The sequence below is a fragment of the Neofelis nebulosa genome, chromosome 6 (assembly GCF_028018385.1).
Source record: "Neofelis nebulosa isolate mNeoNeb1 chromosome 6, mNeoNeb1.pri, whole genome shotgun sequence".
Taxonomy (NCBI): Eukaryota; Metazoa; Chordata; class Mammalia; order Carnivora; family Felidae; genus Neofelis; species Neofelis nebulosa.
Window position 1 is genome coordinate 51,891,233 of NC_080787.1, and position 16,207 is coordinate 51,907,439.

The following is a 16,207-nucleotide window of genomic DNA, read 5'->3' on the forward strand; positions in this document are numbered from 1 at the left end:
CTCTCTCTCTCTCAAAAATGAATAAACATTTTAAAAAACTAAAAAAATTAAGAATATTCAAAATAATGGGCCCAAATTGTGAAGAATAAAAGTCCTATATTTCCCAAACTTAAGCTCCTTTATGTAAGGTTGAAATTAAACTTTAAAACTTTAGCTTAAACTTCAAGAAACTGAGTATAATTCCCATGTGCAAAGAAAGCAACACATAACTGTAAGTGGTCACCTTTTATTCATTAGTTAAATAAGGACAGTTTCTATTTACATAAGAGTAAAAATAGTCTCCTTTGAAGTAAAAAATTTCCTAGTAAAAATGTAGAGTAAAAATAAAATGTAGAGTAAAAAGTAAACAATTTCACTTCCTTAGCAAACAGGTGGAACCATGATGAACTTCTTGTAGGAACCTACATTAAATTACTTAGATTAACTTAACATTGGGCAAGAAATTTAAGAGTTAAATCAGTTGCCAATATTTATCATACTTCACAAGCTGCATGGCACCAAAGCAAATGCCGCAGGAGATACACATATAAAAGCATCCCTTGAAGGTCACTTGATGGCAATTTAATGGATTTTTAGGGTCAGCACATAGGAAACTAGTAATTCAAACAATAGAAACCAGAAGAAATTGTTTCCTTTTTATTTCAAAATTTTTTTTAATGTTTATTTATTCTTGAGAGAGTGACAGAGCATGAGCAGGGGAGGGGGACACAGAATCTGAAGCAGGCTCCAGGCTCTCAGCTGTCAGCACAGAGCCCAATGCGAGGCTCGAACCCACAAACTGCAAGATCATGACGGGAGCTGAAGTCCAACACTCAACCAACTGAGCCACCCAGGCACCCCCTGAGGCAACTGCAAGTCGCAAACATGGCCCTGTAAAAACAACACATGTGAATTATTGCTTCAGGAGTGCATAGTTGGTAAAGAAGTTGGATACATTTTTATTTCAATAATTTCTATCTTTGTTGAGCTCTGGATTTGGGGAAGGTCTGGGGAGACAACACAGGATTGTGGGAAGCACTCAGGATGGGTTTCAGGGACCTAACTGTCTCGTCTTGTTTCCAGCTGATAGTATGGTTTTAGAAGTGACATTTTACCAGTCTGGCCTCTGCATGTTCATCTATAAATTAATACATTTAAGTTGGATGATCCCTAAGGTTCATTCTACACCAATGATCTTTTACCCTATTCTCCATTTCCTGCTCCCTGTTAAATCATTATTCTATTCTGTGTTCCCATATGATCTCATTTTTTTCTCTTTATGTTTCAGAAAATTGTTCATTTTAAAAAGTTGACAATTGAATAAAATTCATCTAAGAAAGCACAGAGCCCTAAGCTTAGCATTTCCATTCCCTTATTCTAAATAGAAAATATAAATTGCCTGGTAGGGAGAAATATAAGGAGATGGTTAATTTATTCCTAAAAACTCTATTCTTATATGCAAAAATAGGGTGCAGATGTCAAAAATATCTTCACCTTCAAAGAGTTGACTAGAATGTGACTGACTTGGGTCTTTCCTAATGGACATGCAATGATCATATCCTTAGCCTCCTTTGCTAATGAGCTGGATTGAAGTAAAATGGAATCACAAGGACTCAATCCCCTTTGGGACCTGAGTAAGTGGCTGAGAAGAGCAGGAAGAATGAGACCTTATGATGGTAGATGGGCAACACATCACCCAGTCTGGCAGAGATTCAGGGATGTCATAAATACACTTCTCCAAAGTGAGTTTTGTAGAACATTAGCCTCATGAGATGCTCCTTGAAAGTGTCTCATGGTCAAGTGTTTTATGGTTCAGGAAACCCTGCCTATTATACTCTCCTTGAAGTATGCCAGTTACACATTAGCATATCAAAAGCTCCCAGAACCCTTTATGAATGGAAGAAATGCTTAGCCCCATGTTTCCAAAACGCAATCACAGGAACTCTTTTTTTCTCAGAATAACTATTCACATCCCATGAAACTCAGGTTCTACAGAAGTTCTTGGGGGAAATGCTAAGTTCTTCATTCTCTTTTTCTGGGAAGGATAGCAGACATGGTAGTTAGGTGTTACTTCTTGGCACTAGGGGCACATACCCAACTCCCTGGTTGCATTTAAACTGAATAGGTACCATTTAAAAAATACTAATGTTTTGGACCTATACCAAAGTAATTAAATCAGGATCTTTGGAGTCAGACCCGCACTTTGGTATCTTTTAAGAAGCTCCCTGGGTGGACTTTGGTAGCTGTATCTGGGGATACCACCAGCTGAAGGAAGCACAGAACACTTGTGAGTGCTGGTAAGGCCTTGCTAATGAGTACATCTCAGTAATTTGTCACCACCAGAGAACTATATACCTTAATTATGCTCCTTAATTAAATTCCATTTTAAAAGCACTTAGGACCATGGGACAATATAATCTATGTAGAAAATAAGCTTGATCAGACAGTTTCTCTCTTCCTCTATATCTGCAGCCAGTTAGGCTACAAAGGATAGATGCCATCAAGTTTTGGGAGGATAAGCCCCAGCTACTTTCCTCTGGGTGAGGTCTCTGTCCATGGCCTATATTCAGGGTTTGTGCTACCTCAGAGAGATGAAGCGCCTTACCCTCACAGCCCTGAAAAGAAGTAAGGTTTTGCAGAAAAGCCCCACAATCCTTTGCTGGTGTTCTCCAGGGGCTGGTTCCCAGCCATCTGCCTCACGACTGTTCTCAGGAGTAGAAGAAGGCATTTTGCTGACTGTCACCTAAAACTGTAGTGGGGAGTACGGACTAAGCCTCAGGCTACATTTGGACCTAAACCTGCAGTAGCTGAATAATCCGGGAGGGAAAGAGGAGGCTTGTCTTCCCTTTAAACCTTGCTGCCTGCAGCCTCTAGAGGCCAAAAAACAAAAACTGAGGTTGGTGACAGTGGCATTTGTATGCAATTTGGGAAATCAAAGATCTATGATAGCAAACACCTATTGGAACGATGCAACATAACAAAATAATGAGAATAATAATCCAGACTGTTTCAACCTTTACAAAGAGAAGTTTGCTTGTCAAACATTTTCCAGGTAGAAAGTTGGAATTTGACAAAATGAAATTAGCTTTTACTCTAATTACCTGAATGATGATGGGGGTGATTTTCTCTTGATTCTCTGTCTTCCAGTGTGTAGCAAAACAGTATCTATTATATCCATCTTTTTGTGTCCCACAAGAAAGCTAAAAAAAATCCATCCATGGTTGTCAGACACACCTGAGTGACCTAGTCTTCAGTGGCAAATACTAATGAGGCTTCCATTTCCTTTTCAATGCATTTTATTTGTTTTTTTTGTTTTTTACTTTTTTTTCTACTAAGTAGGCTCCACACTCAATGTGGGGCTTGAACTCAAGACCTAGACATCAAGGGTAGCATGCCAGGCCCCCCACCCTTTCAATATATTTTAATTCAGTATTTGCTTATTTTTTAGAAAGAATGTGCTGAATCCTAGGTCCAACTGTTGCCAAGATAGGAAGAATTCGGGGGAAGATTCCATAGGAGTTTGCTTTAGGCTATGTTTTTATAAATTGCTGTTTTGTTTAAATTAGTATAGACAAATCAATTAAAGTAATGATAGTGTATTTTTGAAGGGCAGCTAGAACAATATGGGAAAAGTTTTGTAACATTTCTCTGGCCTACAACAAACCTAGTGGAATATAAACCATATTTACTTAGATTAAGAAAAGTAAAATAGCTCTTGTTCCTCAGGTAGTTATCTATTGAGAATCCTATGTTAATTTATATTCCAAGTAAGCATTGAAGCTTTGGAGACTTTCAAGATAAACATATAAGGCCTTAGCCAGAAGCAAAAAATGCACTTACCCAGAGATCATAAGGTGTGAAGAGAAGTTTGTGAAATTTCTATTATATGCAAATTTCCTGATAGGTTCTCATCAATAATGTCAGGTAGTTTATAAGTATAAACACTGAGTTAAAGATAGACTGTTCTTAACATCTTATTAGCAAAATCACACAGGGAAAAAGAAGAAAGGATTCTAATTTATTCTCTTTCAAATAGCAATCTCTTCTTTCCCATCTGTTATTTCTTTTTAATTTTTTAAAAATGTTTATTCATTTTTGAGAAAGAGAGAGAGATAGGGAGAGACACAGCATGAACAGGGGAGGGGCAGAGGGGAAGGCACAGAAAGCAAAGCAGGCTCCAGGCTCTGAGCTGTCAGCACAGAGTCCCATGTGGGGCTCGAACTCATGTACCATGAGATCATGACCTGAGCCAAAGTCGGACCCTTAACGGAGTGAGCCACCCAGGGACCCCATCCCATCTGTTATTATTACCTCTTGCATTTCTGTCTCAATTTCTTCATTTTTAACCCTACTAATAGAGAACAGAGTTTGAACTGCTGCAGTACATTTTCCCTTAAAAAGTTAAATTCTATCATCAGTAGAGCTTATTCATAAGGTCAAGCCCATTGGTCAAGAAGAGATTAGGATGACACCCTATAAAAAGACAAAAAGCAGTATAAGTCCACAGGTACACATGCACACATGGACATACTCCCTCCTTAGAAAGGGTGGTTCTACCCTGTGCTCTCCCTCCAATTGCTGAAATGGGAACATACCCTAACGCTCAGGGGGAAAGTCCAAAGTAGATCATTACCTTTTGGATCCAGCATAGTTACTATCTTCCTGGGCTGAGCCAATTTGAAAAGATGGTTTATATTGCAGAAAGATGCTCTTGAGAATGTTAATTGGGGGGACCTAGCAGAATAGGAGTTTTTAAAACCATGAATAAAATTAAGAAAATGACTATTAAATAGAAGTTACATTTTCTCTAACATCAGGTGCCATAAATGATAGCAGTCTGGATTTTCTCAGCAGGTAATTGTATTGCTCACAGTCAGTTGTCAGACCCTTCCTGCTCCTCAGTGTGAAATTAGTAATAGGAAAATGAAATCAATGAGCTGGAATCTATCTAGTTAGACAGAGAGAGAGAGAGAGGGAATAGATGAAGGTAAATATAGCTTGTAAGCCTGACTAGCTGTGATCTAAACCTCAAATTCTGACCTTTGCTTTTTTAGTTTAGACTTACTGATTTGGGGAGCCTTTCTCTGAGAATTGCTCTTGGTGCAGATCTCTCTGTCAGTATACTGCAAGTGGATATGTTTCCTTTAATCTCACCTAAATTTCACACCATTGATTTTGGCCCACCACCTACACTTTTTACCACATTAAGGTATTTTAAAATTTTGGTTCCATTATCCAACATAGGAATTTTCCTCTCTATTTTAATGCCAGCACTTAAATCTATGATGCCTTCAACCACATTGTCAATTAACATGGCAAGCAGAGTGTGATGAATGGGAGAGTCTTGCAGAACTCCACTGGAAACACCCTTCAAGGTTGACAAATGCCCTCAGTCTGCACTTTGGGCATCATTATCCAACCAGCTGTGAGTCTATCTAAGTTGCCCTCATCTAGCTCACTTGCCCCCTCTCCTTATTTGGGGAGATTTTGTCAGATGCTTTGCTAAAATTCTATAGTAATGTACATTGTTAGTCATTTAATAACACTTTTATTTTAAAAAAATACAGTTACTGGGGCATCTGGCTGGCTCAGACAATGGAGCATGCAACTCTTAATCTCAGGGTTGTAAGTTCAAGCCCCACAGTGGGCGTAGAGATTACTCAAAAATTTTTAAAAATCTTAAAAAAAATACAGTTACTTTATTGGGCTCTCCACTGAACCCATACAGCACTTCTGTGGTCACTTTCCTTTTTAAAATATTAATACTTCAGAATTCTAAGAACCCATCATGTGAACAAAGTGTGATAAACCCATTCAGTGGACTACTTAATCAACAATAAAAAAATAATCTATTGATAAACACAGCATGGAAGAATCTCAGAATTATTATGCGAAGTGAAAAGAGCTAGTTATAATCATCTTTAGACTTTATTATTTGGTTTATATGACAGTTGAGGAAAAAAGGAAAAACTGTAGGGATAGAAATTAAAGCACTGATTCCCAGGAGCTGGAGGGGAAGAGGGGAATATTGACTGAAAAGGAACATGAGAAAAAATTTGGGTAACTGTAGTGATTACACAACTGTATGAGTTCATCAAAATTCAACAGACCATATACCCGAAAAGGATAAATATTCCCCTACGTAAATTTAACCTCAATGTACCTGATTTAAAAAATGTCCCATTACAAGAACCTTGTTAAAGGATGAGTTAAATGTAATTAAATATGCTAGAGTTTCTGAACTCTGTCTCTTTTTCCCTTCTTTGATTACCTAAAAAAAATTTTTTTTTAAGTTTATTTATTTTGAGAGAGAGAGAGAGAGAGAGAGAGAGAGAACAAGTGGGGGAGGGGCAGAGAGAAGGAGAGACAGAATCCCAAGCAGGCTCTACACCATCAGTGCCCTGGCCAATGCAGGGCCCAAACTCAGGAACATGAGACCGTGACCTGAGCCGAGATCAAGAGTCATAGGCTAACTGACTGCGCCACCAAGGCGCCCCATCCCTTGCTCTGATTATTAAGGCGGGTTACTCTGTTCCATTTCATGCTTCCTCTCCAATCTTCCAGGAATTTTCAAAGATTACCTAACAACTCCAGTGTCTCAAAAACACATGCGTGTTTTCTTTATCCTGAAATAGTTTCCTATACTTAAAAAAAAGTCTCAACTCCATTCCTTATACCATTGCCAGTTTTAAAGATTAAACTCTCTGAAAAGAAAGCAAAATATCTTACTTACCATTTAATCTTTCATATGCTAACATAGCACTGTGTTCCCTCCAAACCTTGTGCCCTTTTCTGCAGTGTTCCTCTTCCTCGGTCTTGGAACAGAAATTTAAACTACATCCTATTACTCTGGGCCTCAGAGACTCCCAAATGAAATCAGGGAACTTTAGCCTTCTGTTAAGTCAATCATTCTGGACACTGAGGTACCCAGCCCCTTCTCTTCCCAGGGGCTGCTGCCTCAGGAGGTCACCAGAAGCCACTGTGCTGACAGTGGGCAGTGTCAGGAAGAGTACGGGTTGATGATAGTGTCGCATCTCAGCCCTGTTTGTTTTCATTGTTGCTGTTCGTTTGTGGTTTATTTTTATCTTGACAACTCTTCATTTTTTTTTTAAGATTAGACTATAACTTTTGATTATCAATTTATAGTAAGAGCTCAAACCGCAAAGTTTTAGAGATACAGATAACTTCTTATTTGCCACTACATTAAGATCTAGCGTACTTTGAGGCGCCTGTGTGGCTCATCTGGTTAAGTATCCAACTCTGGATTTCAGCTCAGGTCATGATCTCACAGTCTTGGGATTGAGTCCCACATCCGGCTCAGTGCAGAGACTGCGTGGGATTCTATCTCCCTCTCTCTCTGTCCCTCCCCTGCTTGTGTGCTCTCTCTCTCTCTCTCTCTCTCTCTCTCTCTCTCTCTCAAAATAAATAAGCTTAAAAAAAAGAGAAAGATCTGGTGTACTTTGATTATCACTTGGGCTCTGAGGTCACCCATATAGCTCTCAGTCCTCCTCCTTACTTTGGTGACTGAGATCTTACCCTCATCTGTCTGTTGTCATCCCATGGTCTTGCCAGGCTCTAGTGTTACAATTTTGGAGGGTATGTTACTCCTTTCTCCTCAAAATTCTTTTTAAGTCCTCTCATAACTTTGGCGAGTGTCTACTCTTTGGCAGGAGCACACCTTCTATTTCTTAATCATGGGACCAGGAAATTGGCACATGTTTTCAACATCATCCAAGGAGCTTTGATGGGTGGGTGGACTTTGGATCAGCTGAGGAGAAGAAGGAGGGCAAACAAAGGTGCCCAAGTAGGAATGGCCATCACAGGTTTGGGGATAGAAAAGCTTAGAGCCTGAGATAAGCCTTTCAAAATAAAGAACTAGAATACATGATCACAAAGGGTGGAGGAAGGAGGCCTGAGAAATGCAAATATGATATGAAATCTGATGTGGTGTTTGTATCGTCTGCCACCTTCAGCAAAAATGTTGAAAATGTGGCATGAAGATGACACATTGAGCGCAGTGCTAGTTGTCTCTTTCACTTGTCTGGTTCGGGAGGAGAAACTTTTCGATGAATTTGAATTAGAACTTTTACATTTTGACTATCTACTTCAAACCGTTATGGCAACTGTTTAACTCAGGTAGTAATATTTGTTTGTGAAATGCTCTCTGAGATTAATCCGATGAAAATATATGCAAATACCAAGTAAAACTTTAATATTAAGCCTGTGGCTGAAAATGTTATTTTCCAAAGGCAAAAATTGATCTCTGTTGTAAAAGATTTTGGAGATTTGACTAACAGATCACCTTAGTTTGTTTTCTGTCTAGGACTGAAAGTCAGCCTTATCCTTTCTGTTTTTACTTTTATTTTTCTGTAGATTCTACATTATTCCTCTTCTCTTTTTTGTATGTCACTATGAATGAAATATAAACCTATTTTTTCCGGAGTGGTTGGTGCTAACAGAATAGCATGATGTTTCCAGAAATTTCTTTTAATCATCCTGTGATTTCACACTTTTTTTGTGTGTGCTATTCTAATACAACATTGCATTACTTGAAATATTAGGATTTATAAACCTCACTGAAAACTGCTAGAACAGAAGCCATCTTTTGTACTTATTATCATCCTATGCAGTCTGCCCTGTGTGTTTTTAAATGTGCAGGTAATGTTAAATGAAGGAATGAACACAATTTACATAACATATTTTTCCATGTTGAAAGATAACATTATAAACAGTTACTTTTCTTTAAGTTTTATTTATTTTTATTAAAGTCTAATTAACATATCATGTTATATTAGTTCTGGGTATACAACACAAGAAATACTTTTTCTCATGTTGAAGATTCCACAATCAATTTTAGGCTCTTCTATTGAGCTCCAATTTCCATAACCTTCTGTCCATATCCTGGGTTTAAAGGAGAGCATCCTAAGCTTTAGTACCTGTGGACTGAGGCTTAGGGTTGGAAAGAACCTTGCAGATGTTTTAGTAAGACTGTTATCATCTTACAAAGCTAAAAAACTTCCTCCAGATCACAAAGTGCCTAAAGTCAGAGCCCGAGTGAAGACTTGGCACATTTGGGTCTCAGTGCAGGACAAAGGTGACAACGCATCCTGCTAATGATCAGTTGCATATTATAGAAGCAAGAAAGGTCATCTGCCAAGAAAGGAGACCAGCTTAAAAACTATTCATCATGGTGACAACTCTTCTCCACATTTACATAGGCCTGTCCACTTTGTTCTTGAGTTTTAAAAACCTTGATCTTAGACAGAACAAGTGAGTAAGAAGAATGATCATCTTCCAGGACTACAAGTCTGATAAGATCTATCAGACTCGCTGATAGATCTTAAAGCATATGGATTCCTTTCCAGTTTTCTTATTGAGATATGGAGCTGAAGTCAGTTTTCCCACTCAGCAATGCAAGATACTATAGCAAAGATATGCAGATGTTTGAACTCAAAGTTTGAGAAACTAAGCTAAAACCGCCAATATAATGTGATTTCTCAAAAAAAAAAAAAACCCCAAAAAACAAAAAACGACGACGACAAAAACAAAAACAAACAAAAGAGTAACACATACCCACAGCCTGGGAAGAACATAAGCACAGAGGCAGTACAGAATGCTAGATTTGTCAGGCAAATTACCTAACTTCTCTGGGCATTACTTCATCTGTAAAATGGAAATAATAATACCTCATTTTTAGTGTTGTTTCCAGAATTATATACAGTGATACAGAATGAAGCACATAGAACATGGCCTGGCATCGATTTAGAACTCAAATATTGGCTATTAACTTTAATATTTAACCTAGTGAAACTAAATTCTGCATACTCTTCCATAGATAAAGAGGGCAGTTACAACCAAGAGAACATGGCACTATAGAGGAAAATAAAATTCATCCAGTGGTACAAAGAGCTCTAAACGGAATAAAGCATGAGAAGAGAGGCAGTTTGTAATCAGAGCCAAACATTTAGACATTAATGGATATCTTCACTCAGTTATTTTTGTGGATGCAACCATGATTAATTCTTCTACTGCTCCAATCAATTCCATTTATTGTCCAGACTCCCTGATAGACCTTAAAGCATATGGATTCCTTTCTAGCTGTCTCATTGAGAAATGGAGCTGAAGTCAGTTTTCCCACTCAGCAATGCAAGATATTATAGCAAAGATATGCAGATGTTTGAACTATGATGATGTCTTATATTTCAAATTTTGTTGTGCATAGTTGTCTAAGCACTGACTATTCTTCTAAATAAATGAAGTCTTAAGACTTTTTCCTTTTTTTAAAATTTTTTTTAAATCTTTATTTATTTTTGAGACAGAGAGAGACAGAGCATGAATGGGGGAGGGTCAGAGAGAGAGGGAGACACAGAATCTGAAGCAGGCTCCAGGCTCTGAGCTGTCAGCACAGAGCCCGACGCAGGGCTCGAACTTATGGACCATGAGATCATGACCTGAGCCGAAGTCAGACACTTAACCGGCTGAGCCACCCAGGCGCCCCGACTTTTTCCTTTTTTTAAAAAAATCTTTACGTATTTACTTTTGAGAGAGAGAGAGAGAGTGGGAAAGGAGCAGAGAGAGAATCCCAAGCAGGCTTCATGCTGTCAGCGTGGAGCCAGTTGAGGGCCTGAAGTCACAAACCGTGAGACCATGACCTGAGATGAAATCAAGAATCAGATGCTTAGCTGACTGAGCCACCCAAGCACTCATTTCTTAATGAGATAGAGAATCAGAGCTAAATCATGTATTAAACACCTAGACTTGCTAATCATTAACGTATATCAAGTCTATCAGTGACAAATCTTCTAGATGCATCCTGAATTTCTTATGGTCAAAAGCAATACATTGACTTGTGTTCTGCCTTTCTTTATGGTTGACACTATTTAGGACCACAGTAAATGACTGTTTAATTGAACGTTCTGGGTTAAGTGGTTGTTCTGTATCATACTGTAAGTTGTTCATTTCTTTTTCCCTACCACTTCTCATTTCCAGTTTGATCACTCATGGCTTTGGGACTCCAGCAATATGTGCAGCCCTAAGCACTTTCCAAACAGTCCTCAGTGAAATGCTGAACTACTTGGAAAAACACACTACCCACAAAAATGGCGGAGCGGCGGATTCTGGCCAAGGACATGCCAACTCGGAGAAAGCCCCCCTGCGGAAAACTTCAGAGGCTGCCGTGAAAGAGGGCAAAACAGAAAAGACAGACTAGCTACATCAAACAGAATCTATTTCTAGAGAGTCTTGCTGCTGATATTTTTTCTAATATATATATCATTGAGGGTGATTAATCTTCAGTGGACCAAATCTCTACCCTCCCCCAACCCTCCATAAAAAAAATAAAAATGGAAATGAAAAATGAAACAAAAAGGACAACCCCCCCCAAAAAAAAGAAAAAAAAAGGAAAACAGCAGTGTAACCGTGTGATGAAATTGTCACTTTTTAATTTTATGTTATGATAAACTTTTTGTGCACGTAATTTATTGTTCCGGATTATATACATCACAGTTTTTAAGCACTTCTGGACTCTGGAGAGGCAGCACATGCTTTTTCACATCTAACGATGCACTTTCTTATCCAACTATGTAGTTAGGGATTAGAAAGCATGACCAACTGGAATCCATCACCAGTGCTTACAGCTCCAGTCTTTCTTCACTTAATTCCCTGATAACAGAAGAGTGCCTCTTTCCATTAAATAGACCAGTCTGGCAATCAATCCATCAATAAATGCTTTGGGAACTGAAAAGGGCAGTCATGAATCTTTGTCCTGTGAATTGACAGAAATTCTAAAATTTTGGTCACCCCACTTATATTTTGGTTAAGCCCACTTAACTACCAGTGCCTTGGTGGTATTTCAAAATTCCAGAAAACTCTGCCCTCTTTATGTATGACCATTCCCACCCCACCCTAAGATCTACCCCCACTCCATAACTAAGAAGGCACAGCATAATATTGAAGAGATAAGAGATGAACTCTTCCATTCATTTTCTTTGCATCCCCAGCCTAAGAGTTCAAGGAAGTAGACTGCACTTAGTGGCTCTTGGCAGGATGGCTAAAGGAAAGGGTAGCTTTGCTGCTTTTGGGCTCCTGAAGGAGAAGCAGTGGTATTGTGTTGCCTGGAAAAGCATGGAAATAAGAACAGTGATGTTTCCAGGAATCCTTGCCCCTCAGAGAGAGGAGAGGAGCCCAAGGGACTAGTGGAGGCTCCTTGAAGTGCTGGTGGCCAATGATTGTATGGTTAAAATATGAGCCGTTTTTTTCTACCTTTGTGCTTCTTCTACATGCCTGATGGCTGTGTTCTAAACCTTTAGAGGCACAGAAGCATTCGGATCTGTGTTCAATAAAGAAAACAAAACCAGAATGATCAGAGAAGACTTTTGCTTTTAAGATGCCTCCTTTTTTTATAGCTTGTTCTGTACCTTCATTGTCCTTTAGTTAAGACACTGAAAACGAGGTTCCTGGCTGCAAAGGCTAGGGGCTAATTGAATGAAAGTTTGGTCCATTTAAACCTGAACGTGTCAAGAAACCTGATTCATACCACACTGTACTGACCTTTCTATTGTTAACAAGTGTCAAACTTCTAGGCAAATAAAGATGTAGGTCATCGTCTATGAAAAAAATTATTTTAATAATATATGGACTCCTGATACTAAGGTTAGCATGAAAATATTGTCCTCTTCTTAACACATTTCAATTACTTTCAAAAAGTCTCTGTTGTATTATAACCCCATGGGGAATATTACTATTATTTTTAATTGAGAAGAAATTGCTCAAGATTTTTCATGTAGAGCACACAAGATATTTTTACCTAATAATAATTCTTAAAGTTATTTGACCTTTATCTTCAATCTTGTACAGAAAAGGAGAACAATAATCAATGAAAATCTAAATTTTCTAGACTAAATTCAATTAACAGAAGACACTACTAAGGCATTCTATAATAAAGGGGTTTTATAGTTATACTGTAGAAGAGCTTAAAATAAATGTAACAGTAATGAGTTGTGATTTCATGTGTTTACCTAGTTCCATGTTTTAAATTTTGCCATTACTCATGGATTAAAAGTTTTCTGAAATAAAATAGAATAAAGCAGGAATTCTGCTGCAGTTCCAAATTTCATCACAAAATAAATTATTCCATTTTACATGAAATTTCCCATATTGTAAAATATACACATGAAACAGAAATGAATATTTCAGTTTAATAAGTAGTAGGAAGGCTATATACAGATAATGTGGGCTATTAACATTTCCTTAATGAAATTTCCACATTAATACTCTTTTATTCCTTTTATTATTAACAGTTACATATGTATTTAATATGGCATTTTGATATGCATATCTGCTAGATACTTAATGTAGTTATATACCATGTCAAATGTTCACCAATAATCAGATGAAAAATTAGATCTGGCTTACAGTACCACCTTCTCCACCCATAGTTGTGACTAGCTGGGGTTCTTAACACTTCAGTGGGGTGGTATTATTTATTAGCCTTGGAAACAAAAGTATAACTATAAAAAACTACAGTGCATATTATTTACCAGGATTCTGGGTGTCTTAAGAGCCTTAAATGGACAGCACCCATTGTTTAACTTAACCAGCCATTAGGCCATAAATGAATTGATGGACTGGTCATGTTTAGAGTCATTTATTATCATATTCTAATAGACATTGTTAACATACCAACTTTTGCCTTGTATATAATAGGTACTCAACACTTTTTAAATAAATGAGTAAATGAATGTGTGTGTGTTCTTTGTCCAAAATGGGCCAAAGGACCTATTACTTTTGATTTATATTTTATTTTCCCTCAATACTCAGTGCTTCAATCTGGCTTGCTTCTTCCATGGTAATTTATAAATAACTCTTTTTATTTGAATAAGATCACATTTCCACTGTATCACATTAGTTTCAAGTAGATATATTTAATATAGAACAATAAAGAAAACTAGGTATCAGAATTTTCACAAAAGTGAAATTATAATCGGTATCATAGTTTATAGTGAAGGCAGCTCACAAAAATCTATTTGATTTTCAGTGTTATACTAAGTAATAAAGCAATGAAAAATTTTTTCAGATTAACTATTGCCCAGAAAAATTGTCCAAATCTCTCATACTTACTCATAATTAATAATAAATGTAAAATTTTTATATTTAAACTTGTGAAAGATGAAGACAAATTCCTATGAAAAGAAATGTCTAAGGCTGTTTCAATAATCAATTTAAATGCCACCTCCATGGCTATCTCATTAGACTTAAGTTTGGTGGTTCTAGAAAAATAAATGAAACTCTGAATTACTCTATTTTTCTCCTCTGGAAAGATCAGCACTGGAAGGTTCCTAGCCCATTCTCCTGCTCTCTTCTTTTCAGATGCTTTGAAAATAGGAATAATTTTTTCTGGCTTTGCAGTTCCCTTTTCCTTTTCCTTCTTGGAGGGTATATTCTCTTCAATGTCTAGGACAGAGTATGACCCTTTAGCACACCCAGGAACCCCCTGACCCTACTGTGGCAGTGCTAAGAATTTGACTTTCTGTCACCTGCTGCTTTCAAGATAAATGTGTCAATAAATAACCTTGTTAATGATAAGTAAAATAGTATAATCCCATTTTCCTATATTTTCTTCCTTCTATGCCTCATTGGAAGCATTTTAGAGCAATGTAATTTTTAAAATGTATCAGAATCCTTTACACAAGGAGCGTGCTGTGTCCTTACAAAATCCAAGTCAATATGTGAGAGGTAGCATGGTGTAGTGACTAAGAGTATAGACTCTAAAACCAAATTACCTGGTTCAAATAATGGCTTTTTCTGCTTGCTACTGAACCTCTCTGTGCCTCCATTTCCCCATTTGTAAAACGAGGCTACTAATAGGTACCTAGTCTCATAATTACTGTCAGAACCAAAGAATTAATGTTATCTAATTTGTTAAGAGCAAATAGGGGCATAGTTAGTGCTGTGTGAGTGTTAGCTAGTGTCTTTAGTACTTAGCTTGGACAAGCAATTTTTGAAATCTAGATATCAGTCTCTCTTCAGTTTATTGGACCCTTTCTATATGCCAGGCTCTGTCCTAGAGGCTGAAAATACAGAGTAGAATAGAACATTTGTTTTCAAGTTTCTCACAGTCTCCTGTGAAGACTCTAGCCATTAGAACATGGTATCATAGTGAAAACGTGCACAAGTTGCCCCAACACAAACCAGAGTAACTTCCAGGGAACTGGAGAGGAGAGCATAGAGGGTGGGAGATGGGGGTTATGATCAGGGAAACAGGTGATCAAGAAAAGAGGGACGTTATGGTTCTGGGTGATTTCAAAACATTTGGGGCAGGATGCTATTTTGAAAACTAACAAATTTACCTTGTAGTTCTTGTTATTCCTACCTTCCTCATCCTCTTGGAGCAGCTAACATTTTGTCTCTACTGCCTCAAGGCGGGAATGTGACCCAGTGGAATGCAGGCAACAAAAGAGTTGAACTTCTGTACAAGTTTTCAGTTTTAAAATCTCAGGCCCTAAAGGAGGAATTGAGGTTTAAAAGCATATCAGTCAGGACCTTTTTCTTCCCCCCACACACACATACACACACACACTGGAGAACAGAATATAGTCCCTGTGTTGGGGAAAGAATGAGAGAAAAAAGAAAAGTGCAGCTATCATTGATCTCTCAGAGAATGGGCTATGTCCTTGAAGGTGAGGTTGGAGACAGAGGCAACTATGTCCCCATCCCAGAGGAAAGCCCAGCAAGGAAGAGGTCCCAGCAGAGTGCAGAACCGGGAACTGTCTATGTGTTATGTGTTTAGGCAGATGGTTCAGAGCCTCGCAGGGTTTCTCCCAAGGAGTTTCTCTTCAACATGGCACCTGAGGTACCAGGATTTATGGGTACCAGCAGAAAACAAAGCTGCAGCAATTCCTGCACCGCGGAGGGATACAGCAGCAAAAGGGTTTTTTAGGGGCACCCAGTGACAACCCGCGTAGTTGACAAGCACACAGTCCTCACAGGTTGGACACAAGTACACGCAGGAGAGAGTGGAGATGCCAAAGACCAGCTGGGAATTTAGGCATACGAGTTAGAGTCCATTTAGGAGAACAGAAACCCGCTAGGGATTTCAAGAAGAAAGGATTTGTTAAAAAGAATAAGTTGAACAGGTGTTAGAAGGCTGAAAGAGTGAAAAATGAGACACTGAACCACTCAAATATTAGTAATTGAAAAGGCAGCGACCATCCCTATAGATGGCAGAACA

At 38.1% G+C, this 16,207-nt stretch overlaps 1 protein-coding gene across 2 annotated transcripts in view; it reads left to right on the plus strand.

Moving 5' to 3' along the window:
• Nucleotides 1–12,981, plus strand: part of TFAP2D (transcription factor AP-2 delta) — a 59,414-nt gene extending 46,433 nt beyond the window's left edge. For both annotated transcript variants that reach the window (XM_058734224.1, XM_058734223.1), the window contains one exon: nucleotides 10,969–12,981. In XM_058734224.1, coding sequence (XP_058590207.1) covers nucleotides 10,969–11,188 — 220 coding nt within the window. In that variant the 3' untranslated portion in view covers nucleotides 11,189–12,981. The remainder of the gene's footprint in view (nucleotides 1–10,968) is intronic.
• Nucleotides 12,982–16,207: the final 3,226 nt, after the last annotated feature.